At 50.3% G+C, this 14,888-nt stretch overlaps 4 protein-coding genes across 4 annotated transcripts; 2 read left to right on the top strand and 2 right to left on the bottom strand.

Moving 5' to 3' along the window:
• Positions 1-509: 509 nt before the first annotated feature.
• An01g08820 (uncharacterized protein) lies at positions 510-2,881 on the top strand (the record flags this gene model as incomplete). Its single annotated transcript, XM_059750177.1, has 2 exons — positions 510-2,168; positions 2,222-2,881. The coding sequence occupies 2 exons, from the start codon at positions 510-512 to the stop codon at positions 2,879-2,881; spliced, it is 2,319 nt and encodes a 772-aa protein (XP_059599706.1).
• A 5,675-nt stretch (positions 2,882-8,556) lies between these two features.
• Positions 8,557-9,047, bottom strand: An01g08810 (hypothetical protein; the record flags this gene model as incomplete). The annotated part of the gene is made up of 2 exons (XM_059750173.1): positions 8,557-8,861; positions 9,014-9,047. The coding sequence occupies 2 exons, from the start codon at positions 9,045-9,047 to the stop codon at positions 8,557-8,559; spliced, it is 339 nt and encodes a 112-aa protein (XP_059599705.1).
• A 223-nt stretch (positions 9,048-9,270) lies between these two features.
• An01g08800 (uncharacterized protein) lies at positions 9,271-10,884 on the top strand (the record flags this gene model as incomplete). Its single annotated transcript, XM_059750167.1, has 6 exons — positions 9,271-9,273; positions 9,385-9,423; positions 9,468-9,608; positions 9,828-10,332; positions 10,391-10,812; positions 10,867-10,884. The coding sequence occupies 6 exons, from the start codon at positions 9,271-9,273 to the stop codon at positions 10,882-10,884; spliced, it is 1,128 nt and encodes a 375-aa protein (XP_059599704.1).
• Positions 10,885-11,503: 619 nt separating this feature from the next.
• Positions 11,504-13,302, bottom strand: An01g08790 (uncharacterized protein; the record flags this gene model as incomplete). Its single annotated transcript, XM_001389264.3, has 4 exons — positions 11,504-12,082; positions 12,149-12,740; positions 12,793-13,104; positions 13,154-13,302. 4 exons carry the CDS (start codon positions 13,300-13,302, stop codon positions 11,504-11,506), a joined length of 1,632 nt encoding a protein of 543 aa, XP_001389301.1.
• Positions 13,303-14,888: the final 1,586 nt, after the last annotated feature.

Below are 14,888 nucleotides of genomic sequence, written 5' to 3'. Positions count from 1 at the left end.
AAATATGCTGATTAAAGAAACGGAGTTCAATTGAACTTAGTAAATAGACGCTGGTTAGGGAAATCCGAAGACCTGGAGAAACTATGACGCTGCGCAGACAAACAGGCCAAACTCATGTGACTGCGCGTTTGCGGCCGCGACCAGTTGGTGATCGGGATGCACTACCGGCCATCTCCCCGGCTATCCTCCCCTCCACTTGCGATTTGCTCCATGGGTTGGTGTTCTTGATTGTGCGTGTTATGGAGGCTCATGTCTTACATTCTTAAATAGACAGTGGCGCTTGCGCAATCTTTCTCTTTCAATTCGTCTGTCAAGTCGTGTGTTTTGCTCTCGCCAGACATATGGAGCATCCATGATTTCATCGGCTGCTTGATTTCTTCTCCATTATCTCTCTTTTCTGCGTGATACCCAGCCTTTGTTTGCTACTTCATACACTTTGTATATTTCCTAGTCGAGGTGGATAGATCTACTTTTTCTCTGTGGCTCTTATACAGCCTTCAATAACCATTATGGCGACCCCATCGTCCAAGCCAAACCCAGGAGCGACTCCGACGCATCTGACCTCGTCGCCTCGTCCGTCTGGTGCTCATATGGCCCGCCCGATTTCTCACAAATCGCCGTCAACGAGGACGCCTTCAGCTTCCGGTCATGGACACAACCAACCCCCCACTTCGATGCACCAATATTCTACCCCTCTCGCTGTGACTACCGGAGCGGAGGACCCCGTTACGTTCAGTTCCCCGTCCGCTCTCCTCGCGCTTGGTGGCTACAGCGGAATCAGTCCGTCCCCCGCCGGGCACGATGGGCTTGTCGGCGCAGGCATGAACGAGAATGATATCCAGGCATTGGGCATGCCGGGTCTGAAGCTCGGGGGTGCTCGCGACAGCGAGGAGGAGCGCAGAAGACATATCGACGATGTGGTCCAGCTTCTACGAGCCCGAGTCTCGGGGCGGGGCGTTTGCAGAGAGGGTATTGAGCGGCTGAGTGATCTCGAAGGGTTCGAGTCGATCTGGCAGGAGGACAGTCTCAGCATTGCGGGGAACTTTGTCGACCTGGAGATCGACTTCCATCGGGGGTATAATGTGGTGAAGGACGTTAGCTTGAAGTATGCGACGCCCGATGCGCAGGATGGGGAACAGCGCGACGAGGCTACGGCGGTGCTTAAGCGCGACCTGATCCAGTCGCCGGAGGAAGGAGACCGGGGTGCTTGGGAGTCGTTGCGGGGGTTCCATGAGAATCTACAGTGGCTTGCCAAACATGATCGGCTTAGTCAGGAGGTCAATTGTTTCGAGGCCATCGAAGGTCTTTACGAGAGCTTGAAGCGCGTGTGGGAGGCGGAGTGGAACCATCGCAAGTTCGCGGGGGTGTACGACCATCTTTGCAGTGGCTGGGTTGGCCAGCCGTGTATGCACAAGGGGAGTCGCATTGGTCTCAGCTTGGATTACTGGGTGCAGCAAGCACGGGTTCTGGATGCGAAGGAGAAGCAGAAGACGTCGTCTGATGCGATGGTGGTTGATGCACCGAATGGACAACCGTCGGATGATGATTCGAGCAGCTTGGAAGGGAAATGGAGCATTGTGGTGGAGTGCGAAGAGGGTTACCCATCCCTCCGTGTGTCGAAGGACTGGGTTGGATCCGAAGTGTTAACTGGGGTCAATAACAATGACAATGGGCCGTCGTCGAGTGAGGCGCATGGGTCTGAAGCTGCAGTTGTCAACTGGGTTGATCCTCCGGCGACGTTGACCAACAACCAAGGTCACCCGGACGCCATGGCACTTGACTCGAATATGCTGGGTTCTTCTGCTCCTAATCGTCGCTTCGTTGCTAAGTTGGAGCCGGCCTTGGATTTACCTATTTTGGCAGCATCTGATATCTACCGGCACCTTGGAATGCAACTGCCGCAGGAGTTCAAAATGGTTACCTACGATGGACTCCTGGCCCCAGGCTGGTCGCCTTTGTCGGCAGCAGGGGCTATGGGACTGGGGCCAGAGGAGGCCTCTCAGCTTGAGCGGAGGAGACGCAGAATGTCGGTGCAATCGGTTGACAGTACGGGCAAACCGTGTACGAAGCATCACAGCTACACGTTCCAGCCGTTTGAGTCTGTAGCTGGCCGAACAATGAGAGATATCCCATTCGCACATCCCCGGCAACTCGCAGATATCCTTCCGGTATGATTCGGAGACTCATGTTGTGTGTCGAGGTTACTGACATATTCTTCTAGATCCTTCGCCAGTATGCCTTTCTGGCCAACCTGATCCGCAGCATTTTCAGCTCTTCATACAAGCCCGATGAGGACAAATCCGCCACGCCGGCTGATTCTTCAAATATCTCATTTAGCCCACCCAAATTTACTGATGGGAAGACGAAGAAAGATGTCATCATTCTGAGCAATGCCGACCCGAATGAGAAGAGACTCGATGCATTGTTGGGAGGCTTCGAGAAATTAGCAACTTCGCCGGGTGCTAAGGGTAAAGGCCCTGTGGGGGTAGGAAACGAGAATTCGGGCCCCAATTCTACTGTTGACAACGATGTCAAGGTAGACGTAACGTTGCGGACGCAACTGGGACAAGCACCAGTGATCATGCTACTTTTCGCAGTGGATCAACCAGACGAAGCGTCGGAATCCGCCAACGCGGAGGCGGCACTGACGAAGGTGTCCATTAGTCTGGAAGTTGGACTAAACGGTCGGGTCTCCGTTGTGGACATGACCGGTCTGCTAGATGACAACAACACTACCACCACGGACAGCATGGAAGACACCCCAGAGAAGAAGGCTCTCGAGTTGCAAAGCAAAATAGCAAATGTGCTGGAATTGTCACAGGATATTGGGATCTTGGTGGAATGGATTTTACGATGGGCGCGGCAGCGGAAGGGCCGCTGAGACTTGCCGCTGATTCTATGACAATGAGGGGAAGGGATACGCATCATCCACTGCGTCGGAAGTGGAGAGCGATCGATCTCGTCCATCGGTCTAAGCGGTGACGCAAGCTGGGATATCCTCGACCAGGAGTCGCACTAATTCAGACGTGGGGACTTGCCGAAGATTCGACCGATGTTCTGGAAGCAGACTCGGCCCATTTTTTCTTGGATCACGGTCTGTGCAGTATCTGCATAGGAAGAATGCTAGAGGCTGTCATACACCAGTTGATCCTAAACCAGCCCGACCTGTAACACCCGATTCTAAACCAGCTGATATGGACTGGGGCATGTGAAAGGAATCTTAAGCTTAATAGGATACAGTCCTGTGCAACTACTGGGAAAGGGCCATGTGTTTGACCGAGGTGACCCTGTGGGTGTGGAGCTAGAGCCGAGGGAACTTGACTAGCAGTGGAATGACAGTCAAAAACAAACAATAACAACAAGCAGCTCACGGAAAAATAGTACTAGTAAGACAGCAGGAGAAATGAAATGTACAGTATGCCAGACCATAGGCACAAAAATACAAACACCTAACTGTCAGAACTTCCAGAGCGAGTGAACTTACGTGGGTGTCCCATCGGCCCATCTGCAGGGGCAAACACAAAAACGAGGAGCCCCGGGAATCTAGACCAGTCTTGATGACAACTGTCCTAGGATTTGCATACATAGTAGCCAACTAGTTTAAACCAGCCCATGGGCTTGTAACTCGCAAGTCTATAATATACGAATCCACAATTACTTATAGCAGATTTATACCCAGTTAGTACATAGATAATCATCGGCAAATGCCCAACAAATACTGTAGAGGCGGTATAGACAGATCCATCCGATCCTCTGAAACCGATCAGCTGAGTCACAAGCCAATTGAACCAACCGACCGCCACATTTCACTCCTTCAAGAATCAGTAAGTATGAGGGATTAAATCTAAAGCTCGAACCCCCAACAACATGCAAGGAGGAGATTTTTTTTTTATTTGTCTACATGTGCATTCCCCATGTATGTATGCGGAAATAAATACCTACTTTAAAATAAATAGTAAGGAGTGAAGTTTGAAAATAATTCAATTGAAACATGCAATGAAAAAGAAACACGCAGGGAAGTTATGTAAGAACCATAGAACAAGTGGTTGAAAATTCAGATATTGTTTGAGTCAATATGCACCTTTGCATCCATTTCCATGTCTTTCTGTTCTAATTCTTTTTCCCCCTTGAAATTCAAGGAAAGAGGAGTGAAGTTGAAGCTTGGACGTTATTAGTTCTATAATAGTATGCACTAGCAAATAAAATTTTTATTTGGCGGCCCTTTGATCAACTGCGCGAATTACTCTCCCTGACTGGCTAAAACTGGATGCCTAACTATGGGGAATTTGGGAAATGTCAGGTAGTTAGTTAGCTTAGCTTAGCTTTTGGGAAATTTTTACACTTTCTTTTTCAATGTTTGAGGTATTTTCTGTCTTTGTTTCATACATTCAATTCTTTTTCTATTTTTGTTTGTTTCTCTCTCTTTTTTATTCTTGCTGTTGATATTGAATTTATATTACATGTTATGTATGTATGTATGTATGCTTCTTTGTTTTTGTTTTCACGGTTATATGGTTAGTTTCTCCCGGTTACTTCGATTAGAAAATCCCCTGAGCACGTAGTAGGTATTAGGTTCCGGTATGGAATCAATCCTAGACTAGCCCAAGATTAATACTTCACCTTAGATGCCTATTACCCCATATTCAGGCACCGCATGATACATACATACATACATACATGCCTGCAACAAAGCACTCCGCGGCCGAGATCGCTGTGGCTGGTGCTGGCCCTGGCCCTGTCCCCTCAAGGACTAATCGGAACCACCGGGCTTGATAGCTGAAGATCCTTTTGCTGTGTCGAACAGCTCCTACTTACTTCCCTCATCTGCAACGAACTTAAGGTTTATACCATTCATGCAAAAGAAGTCTCAGGACCCTGGGTTTGTTGTTGTAAACTAGGCATATCCATTAGACCTGTCATTATCGAAGTGATATTGGATGTGTCGTGCAGATGGGGTTAGTCTATTGTATGGTCGATGACTTGATATGGTGAAAGTATACTTAGGTAATGTTGTATGTAAGTATACGATTTTGGTAGCCGCGGAGTTTTGAGTGATTTGTATGAGGAATGGATGGATGATGAAGATCATCATCATGATCTATGGAGGAATGTGATGGCCTGCGAAAATGGTTCGGGAATGGGAGGCATTCGAACGTGTCGATTGATCGGCTTCATTTCGTATATGGTTGGGTTTTTCGGAACTCTGAAGTGAGCATGTGCATGTGCATTTACTTCATATGATGAGGATTATGTTCCGAATAATTGTTAATGGTTATTACTACTACTTCTGTAGTAGAAGCAATACCTGGATGAAGTCTTAGTAGTAGTAGTAGTAGTAGTAGTAGTGAAGATGTGAGTGCTTGGTGAAGATATATAGTACTACTCGACAATATCACGATAAGAAAGCTCTGCGATATAATCTAGTAGGCCACTTACTATCAATACCCTTTCAAAATAAAGCTCAGAATCAAAACAGCCTGAATTGCAGTTACACAAGATGTAAATGGCATCTGACCTAATCGCTCTGGTCGGCCCGAAACCAGTCAGCGTCGTTTGTCATGACCACCCCCCATCAACCAATGAGCAGGCCACGATAAGCATCACGAACTGGAAGGGCGTGATCTACAGACAGAACCATGTTCTGATTAGTTTTATCGTCCGTTTCATTGAGGGGTTAATTCGGAAATGGGGGCTTTGAATTCTTTTTCTGCTTGGCCGGTGAGGGATATATTGGCTCTTGAAATGCTGAGAGGCTTGCATCGTGGTCCGCCAGTCCACTGCTGTGACGCCCGAACCCATCCTTGGTCTGCTAGTTTTTCACCAGGTGCTGCAGCTGTTGGTCAGTCTGGTGGTGGTGAGTAAGTTGGTCCACTCATACTCCGTATTACCGTCCGTGTATATGCGGTTGCGAATTTTTTCTATTTTGTGTATCATTTTCATTCAGGGGAGGGGGGGGGGGATCGGACTACTGTATCAGGATGGATATGAAACTCGCATCACGATCAGATACGATTCAGGAAGGGTGGTGATGGTGGTGGTCACTTGGATTGTGTACTGTGTCGTCGGCTGGACGGCACTAGACCCATCTCGGCTAGTCATTGAGCAGCGCCACAATCATTGATGGCTCAGTTACTATTCTGGGGCGCGGCAACACAGCCCGGCTTCCAAGATTCGCACAGTAACAGGGAGTACTAAAGGTGTTGAAGGAGGATGACGCTTTTATGGCGCACGGTTTAAGACACTGAGGCCTGATGTCTCTCAGGTGGATTCCAAGCTATCCTGCCCAGTTCTCCAGCAATGACATCTGATACCTCATTGTAGCATCACAGTGTGGAGGCCAGCCATGACGTCCACAGGGCTGATCGGAAACGCAGCCACTTTCTCCCTCGCGGATTCCTGAAACTCCCGACTTGGCCTCTCTGTCATTTGCTGCAGCACCCATTCACCCACCCCCGGAGCAGACAAAGACTCGCGGAGAAAGGGGAGTGACCAAACCCACGATCGGACACTAACAGACGAATGGGTCACCGCAGAGCATGCGGATGGGAAATCCTGGGGTCGAACAAGGATGCTCTAAACTCAGGAGTAACCTGTGTAGCTCAACTCTCTTTTTTTTTCCCTTCTTCCCTTCCCCCCTCATCCATTCACCCGCCGTTCATTTGACTTTTTCCCTCTGGAACCGTTTTTCCCTCCAGGCTCGGCTGGAGAGGCGGTGCGCCCACGAGTAACACACCGTACTCACATGATATTAGTCACAAAACCTAATTATAACTCCAGTTAACATGGAAACAGTGGCCGGTCTCGGGGCTGGCGGGCGGCTCTCTTGCCATTCTCCCTTCAAGGAATGTTTTGCCACGCCCCACTCCCGGCAAATCAGCCAGTCGACTTGCGTTGCGAGGCAAGGCATCCGGACATGGGCTCTCTTGGGTTTACCCGCTTGTGTGTAACTGTATTTCATGGTGGTAAGCTGTCAGACTTTGTATGTGCAATGTACCGCATCCCTGGACGTTGATATGCGTTGATGGGGGAAGGAAATGGGAACGGGATATTCCACCGGGCCGGCAGCTTGGATATGGGACAATAGTTGGATCGTGATACTTCATTTTTGAAAGTACTGTGCGGAAAGGGCAAAGCGCCGACTCAAAGTGTATTGTCCATGCGCGATTAAAAAGAAATGAAAAGGCCGAGAACTGAAAAAAAATCAGTCGGCAGGCGCGCCATGATCCACCCACGCGACTCATGGCGGGGATTGAGGGGCAGCCACTGATAAGGGAAATCCTCCCAATTTAGATAACCGCAGGTACACACTGGAGTCGGGACAGGATTTGCGTATCGTGAAAGAAATTGTGTATTGGCGCTTACACGGAACATCGTGATCGTTTCCTATCAGAAACCCCGGTAATTCATCCGTGATATCTGGTCACATTTAGTAGATACTCCAACGCAGCTTCAAGGTAGTAATCGTAGTACTAGTAGTAGTCGGGCAATGCACTACGGCCATCCACTTCAATATCCCCCAAATTGCACAAAGATAAGACGGGAAAGATAGACACCGGTACCTCGATATGTCTTTCCTATCATTGTTATCCTGAGATGCACCCATCATGTCACGCCTACCAATAGGAAGCCATGTCAATGCGATTAGGCGCAGGCAACGTTCGAGCTATTCGGGTCCTGCAGCTGATATGCATCGGAACCGACCACTGGTTGATAATTCCTCTTAGCAACTAATTGCTGTCGCTATCTCTGGGTAAGAGAAGGTTAGAGGGGGAAAAAAGTGAGGGATCAGACAATATCATGATTACTTTTTGAAAGGGAGGGGGGGAAGGACAAGGTCAGCAGACATGGCTTTTCGAGATGCGGTGTATAGAGTACGAGATAGTGGCTTTAATTTCTTATTCCTTTTAAATTTTTGATCCCTGCCCTGATAGTAAGTGCACGGTGGGAACTCAAACAGGAGTGGACGCTTCTGAATCCAGATCACCGTCGCGTGGGGTGGGAAGATTATCTGGGGAAGGGGGCAACCGCCTTGCGGGTTCGAATGAAATTGCTGTGATTAATACTCTCAGTCATGGATGAATTCCAATGGAGGAGAGTGCTGCCTATCAAGGTTCAGATAGTCTGTATTACGAATTTGCTATCTAAGAAATTATCCGACTGCAGTAGTGGCCTTCCACGGAAGTTGCCCTCGCAGAACAAAAGAAGAAAAGAAAGACGGGGGAACTTTTTCCAATCGTGCATCCATTTTACCCGTTTGGGTAATATTGTTTCTTTCTGAGCCCGGATAGGCATATCGGTGGACAGGTGTCTCAATTACACGGCATTGACAATCCCATTTAATTTTTTTTTTCTTCCATGGCTAATGCAATATCCTGCCACTTCACCGTTAATGATGAATCAATTCACTAGCAAGTCTTGCGTGAATTTTAGCAAGCGCGGACATGCCCACGCTGGGAAAAAGACCGGCGTACGTAGACTTGATATCGAAAAAGCCAGTGTTGGGTCTAGTCCTTACAATGGATGGGCGATGGAAATAGTGGCGTAACAAACCCTGGTCTAACCTGCAGCCTTGCCGCATTCATCTGGTGTCAGTGAAATCTGACTTGGGTAATGGGCAGAGTTACATTTCACTCTTGAGAGCAAAGCAACAAAAATTGATTCATAAAATTGATCACCACATGGAGCAGTGCATCCAATGAAACAGACAGGAAAAGCAGCAAATGCGACATAATGTGAAGGGGATCGCCAGAATGACTCCCTCGCATATTGAATGCGATCGGTGTATCCGGCGAAACGGACGCGGTGGGAAAGAAAAGTGTAATACGAAAGCGGATGCCCAGCAACCGAAACGCAGCCCGAAGCTGTGACGGTAATTTTCAGAGTTATTTTTGTGAATTTCCAGATCCATTTTTGTCTGGGACTTTTTTTGCCCCCCTCCCCAGCAAAAGCCCGCCTTCCTGATTCTCTTAAATTTAAAGGATATCCCTCCCCACCCACTGAACCGCTGACTTACAATCTCCATTCCTCCTCACTCCTCTCTCCGCCATCTTTTATTCCACGCTTCTCTCTCTCTTATATCTCTGGGTCCTTCCCCTCTCTCGCTATCACTTTGCTCTTGACCAATCTTTTGGATTGTCTCGCGTTTATATCGTCATTGGACTTGATCACAAATTCAAAGTCAAACGTCTTTGAACAAGCTTTGCGTTAGCAAGCTCAATAACCACAAAAAAGAATCTTAATTCATTCTACATCACACACACACACTTCACAATGGTATGTCCTTTCAATGCTATACTCCCAATCTGTTACTTTGGCTTCAGTTGCGTTGTTTGCCTGCCAAGATTTGCTAGAACTTACTCGCTGACTCACACTTTTTCGCCACAGTCTTCTGGTGAAGCAACCGTCATCTCCAACACGGAGAATGTGCGTTCATCTTCTCATTAATACCTTGCATAATCTTTCTTCAGCCGCTTTGCGGTTCTGAGGAAAATGCCATACTGACTGGCTGGAAACAGCTCATGAAGTACATGACCCTCGACCAGCGAGGTACCGTCCAGGCTGAGTACATCTGGATTGATGCTGTCGGTGGCTGCCGTAGCAAGACCAAGGTAAGCACTTTTCTTCCATTCACTCGACTTTCTTCATTCATGGCACACGCGTGTGGAGTCGGACGTGTCCTGGATTGCGACGAGGGACCCGTCGTTATCATCGCTCCCTCGAACACCGATAAGCCCTGCGCACGGTGACTCGATCCTGCACGCGCCGGCTGCACCCACCCGTTGCACGTGACATAGCGCGTCTCGGGCTAACCCATCATTGTGCTTTAGACTCTCTCCAAGCCTGTCACATCGGTCGATGAGCTCCCCGAATGGAACTTTGACGGTTCGTCAACGGGTCAGGCCCCTGGTGACAACTCCGATGTCTACCTCCGCCCCGTCGCTATCTTCCCCGATCCCTTCCGCCGTGGTGACAACATCCTCGTCCTCTGTGAGACCTGGGACTCCGATGGAACCCCCAACAAGTACAACCACCGCCACGAGGCCAACCGTCTGATGGAAATCCACGCCAAGGAAGAATGGTGGTTCGGTCTGGAACAAGAATACACCCTCCTCGGCACTGATGGCTGGCCCTACGGATGGCCCCGCGGTGGTTTCCCCGGTGCCCAGGGTCCTTACTACTGTGGTGTTGGTACCGGCAAGGTCTACTGCCGTGACATCGTCGAGGCTCACTACCGTGCCTGCTTGTACGCCGGTATCAAGATCTCCGGTATCAACGCTGAGGTCATGCCTTCCCAGTGGGAGTACCAGGTCGGCCCTTGCGACGGCATTGAGAGTGAGTTGGCCCTCGCCAGTTGCTATTTGGAGTGCATTAATACTAACTGTGTTTGCAGTGGGTGACCACCTTTGGATGTCCCGTTTCCTCCTCCACCGTGTCGCTGAAGAGTTCGGTGTCAAGATCTCTTTCGACCCCAAGCCCATCAAGGGTGACTGGAACGGTGCCGGTCTCCACACCAACGTCTCCTCCGCTTCGATGCGTGCTGAGGGCGGTATGAAGGTCATTGAGGCCGCCATGAAGAAGCTTGAGGCCCGCCATGTTGAGCACATTGCTGTCTATGGTGAGGGTAACGAGGAGCGTCTCACTGGCCGTCACGAGACCGGCAACATCGACAAGTTCAGCTATGGTGTTGCCGACCGTGGTGGCTCCATCCGTATTCCCCGCCAGGTCGCCAAGGACGGCAAGGGTTACTTCGAGGACCGTCGTCCCGCTAGTAACGCCTGCCCCTACCAGATCACCGGTATTATTGTTGAGACTGTAAGTTCTACTGAGTTTTACATGGATCACGCAGATGACTGACTGTTTTTCCAGCTCATGGGTGGCAACTAAATGCGTTACATACCGTTTGAAAATGTGAATACACTTCATATTAGCGCTCGTATACCCTCCGGCGTCGACAGGGAGGTGGACAATAGCGCAGCCTGGCACTCTCGGGAGCAAACATAGAATTTCTTTTTCATTCTTCAGCTGGTAGTTCGGGACTCTTCATTTACTCTCCGCCAGAGCTCGCCTTGCGTTCCTTACCCTCTGCTGGTTTTGCATTTCGTTTTCTTTCATTACTTGGGTTATGTGTTACGTTAAGCATAGAGGACTTCGGAGGAACCGACAGTCACTTGAAAATAAACTGGTGGAATGTGCCTAAGGCATACACCGGAAGGATCAGAGAATAGATTAATGGCCGACTTATCACAGTAACATAGTGTGTCAATACAATCATTGCCCAACGGGCTGGACATGAAAACTTCTCCCCTGCATCTAGACAACTTGCGGTATTGCTGCTGGCAATCACAACTAATAAAACAATTTTTGACTAGCATTAAGTACATATAGTGATCATGATCGTGTATAGTATATAGATATAAAGACCACCCTCATCAAAGAGAGATGGATGATCCCCCAGACTGACCCCACCCCCCCAAATGCTCACATGCCCCATTCATTCCCCAACTCAACGCGACTTCTTCCAAAACTTAAACATTCCCTGCCCCAACCCATCCAACCCCCTCTGCCTCGCCTCCCTCCTCGCCGCCCCATCCACAATCTTATCCTGCTCCTCCCCACCCTCCTTCCCATCAATCACCCTCACAAGAACCTGCATCAACACCGCCGCCAAAATACTCGCACACAAAATCCCCACCATGACCAGATTACTCTTCCGATACTTGGCCCTGCCCGGCGCCTCGTAATCGCTCTTCCACCCCGAATACAGCGCATACGTCGTCAATATACTTCCCAAATTACCCCACCCGGAGACAACCGCCGACGCAGTGGCCACGCCTACCTCGCCGTGGCGCCCCTGGAATACCTCCGCTGTCCAGGTCATGGTGATGGGAACGGTGGGGCCTAGCCCGAAGCCCACGATTAGGAGGCCTCCGTAGCGCGGCCACGAGTTGGTGTCGGTCCCCGCGTAGGTGGTTAGCAGGAGGCCGAGGATCTGGAGGAGGACGGGGATGGAGAAGAAGAGGGCGCGGTGACGGTGGAAGCGGTCCGAGAAGGGGGTTACGAGGACGATGGCTATGAGGTCCATCTGTTTGTTTTCGGAGGTTGGTTAGTGGGTGGGTTTGATATAGGGAGGGGATGCGGAGGGACGTACGATCCAGATCGGAGCGGAGAGAAGACTCAGGTCGATTCCGCTTAGGGAGGGGTTGATTGCTTCGATGATCACCGTGGCGTAGCTTTGGACGCCAATGCCCACGCCCACGACGCCGAAGTACATGATGAGGAGGGGCCAGAGACGCCAGTCCATGAAGACGCGGGCGAGGTCCATCCAGGTCCATTGCGCGCGGTGGTATACGCGCTTGAGATCGTGGTAATGGATTTCGGCGTCTCGGCCTGTGAGGGCTGGGGGGCTGCGCGGGAACCACCAGAGGTATTTGCGGCGTGGGGGTTCAACTCCTGGCGCGAGTGGTCGGTCCGGTAGCCACCAGAGGAGGACTATGCCGACGGCAATGGTGATTACGCCGTAGACGAGGAACATCCATTGGAAGCCGACGAGGCCACGCTCGCCGTCCATTTCTTGAAATCCGGCTGATACCAGACCGACTACTGCGGCGGAGACTTGCGCTGCGGTGTAGTATTGGCCGATGCGCTTGCCCGTTCGCGATGGGGGATAGAATAGGGTTAGGTAGTAGGTCATGCCGGGCCACATGCCTGCAATGACGATGCCTAGAAGGAGACGGAGGAGGCTGGGATTGTTAGTTGCTGTTGCGCGGAGAGACAGGGGAGTGGGGGACGAACTATAGACTCCATGCGGCTTTCATAGCGGCCATGCAACTGCCAATGACACCGACGCTGATGACAATGCGACTCATCCACACGTGCGGACTCAGACGGGTCATTATGAGGTTGGACGGAAGGTCAAACACGACGTAGCACACGTAGAACAGCGCCAGACCCGTAGAGATTTGGTGTGGCGAAGCGTTTAGGACGGAGCCAAGATCGTGGCCGGAGTCGGTATTCATGGTCTGCGCGAGACTGACGTTGGAGCGCACTGCTGCGCAAAGGAAGTAGAGGACCCAGAATGCGGGGATGATACGCAAGTCCAATTTCCTATTCAAGGTCAGGTGTGTTTCGCACCTAGGGAGGAGATGAGACGGACCTGTAAATGCGCTCGATTTCCGCAACATCGGGTTCGTTGCTCGGTTCTACGTCGCCGTCATGACTGCTTAATGATCGCTCTTGGATATCCTCTGCGCTCAGGTCCTTTCCCGGCTCAGGGGCCTGGGATGGCGCTTCCATCAAGGACATGATAGAGTGTTTGCTGGAACTGCTGCGAGAGAAATTGTTAGCGCAAGATCCGGGGAGACATCGTCGACGCTAAGGCCTGGGACTTACAAGGGTGAGCGTGACGATAGTTCCTCTGAAAGCGAGAAGAATGGTGGGGAGACGAAGGGTATAAAGTGGCTGATAAGGATCGCTCAAGCAATGCAGCTGGACACCCCGCACTGACGAAGCTTCGTGGCCAGTGGTGTCACGGTGGGAGAAATCGGAAATAAACGATCAAGACGGTAGTGATCAGCCCTAGAGGAAATTGCATGTCTGGTTAGTTGGGTGGATGCTGCAGGTATTGAGTCAAGCGTTGAGAAAAGAAAAAAAAAGCGGGGAGAGCTTTGAGCATGTGCATGTGCACGGATCGGAGGACCGACTTTATCTAGTAAGTCTGGATGCTAAAAAAACTTACCTGAACTGAGTCTGCCATGATGAGATGCTGGAAAGGCAAAAATGAAACAATATCAGGTCAATCGCAGCTCGCTCAGAGGAAAGAGGGGAAGAAGAAGTGAGAACGCAAGGGACAGTGGGATTGTACTTGAATGAGCTCTGCGCTGAGGCAATTGCCAAGCGATTGATAAAAAGAACCGCAGACACAAAGCGGAGACGCGAGAGACATTGAGGCGGACCAACGATGGCCCGAGAAGAGTCGATCCTCACGAGAACAGCGACGGTTTCGGCGGATAAACTATTGCCATGGAACGAATCCAGAGGATCCAGAGCAGCTCCAGGAGGATTTGGCAGCCGACGGTCGGACGAATCCACTTTCGCGGTTGATGCACTCAACAAGTTTTAGTTAACCAACCGATCTCCTTCAGTCCGCAATGAGTCACTATTCTTCCCCAGATTGAGAAATCACAATACCAATTTAGTATATTCAACGATGTCGCCCAACACTAAAAGATAAAAAGCTTCAATCCGATGTCGGTGCTTTCCATTCGTCCGGCTAGAGGTCTGCATCCTGCAGTGTCATCGAGGTTGCCGTTCGATCTGCAGCTTTCTGTTGCACCGGTCGGTGACTGAATCCATGGCCCGGTGAGCCAATCTTCTGGGCGTATCCAACGTTTCTTTCCTGTTCTCTGTCAATTGATAGAGAGTCTAGACAGCGCCCTTCCGCCTTTTCTGACGCCTGGACCTCGGTGAGACCGAGCAGACAAACTGGCACCGACCGGCTCCACCCAGTCAAGGGCAGCAGATGAACGAGCCTGAAACGGGGAACCATAATCCGACGACATTCTAGAAGTCGACGCTGCTCTGCGCATTCAGCTTCTATTCAGTCTCTAAGCTTGACTCCTTCCAAGATAGTGACAGGCTTGTGTCCTTTTGTACCTATGCTTGAAACGAAGGGAATTAGAAGGACTTGGCACAGTATCCTCTTCGTATAGGGAAGAACAGCTTATCTCCCTGGCGCAAATACCCCTTTCCAAGGATGGACAGAACCATCACATACCCAGCCAGCGAACCTGACGGATGCTGCATCTTGATTGCGCCTGGCGCATGGCCAGCTAATAATTAGTCCTTCAATCGTTCTGCTGTTGTAGATACTCGCAGGGAGAATAATACTG

The sequence above is a fragment of the Aspergillus niger genome (genome assembly GCF_000002855.4).
Source record: "Aspergillus niger supercontig An01".
NCBI classification, from domain to species: Eukaryota; Fungi; Ascomycota; class Eurotiomycetes; order Eurotiales; family Aspergillaceae; genus Aspergillus; species Aspergillus niger.
Note: the sequence above shows the minus strand (reverse complement) of the source record. Positions and strands in the feature narration are given on the sequence as shown.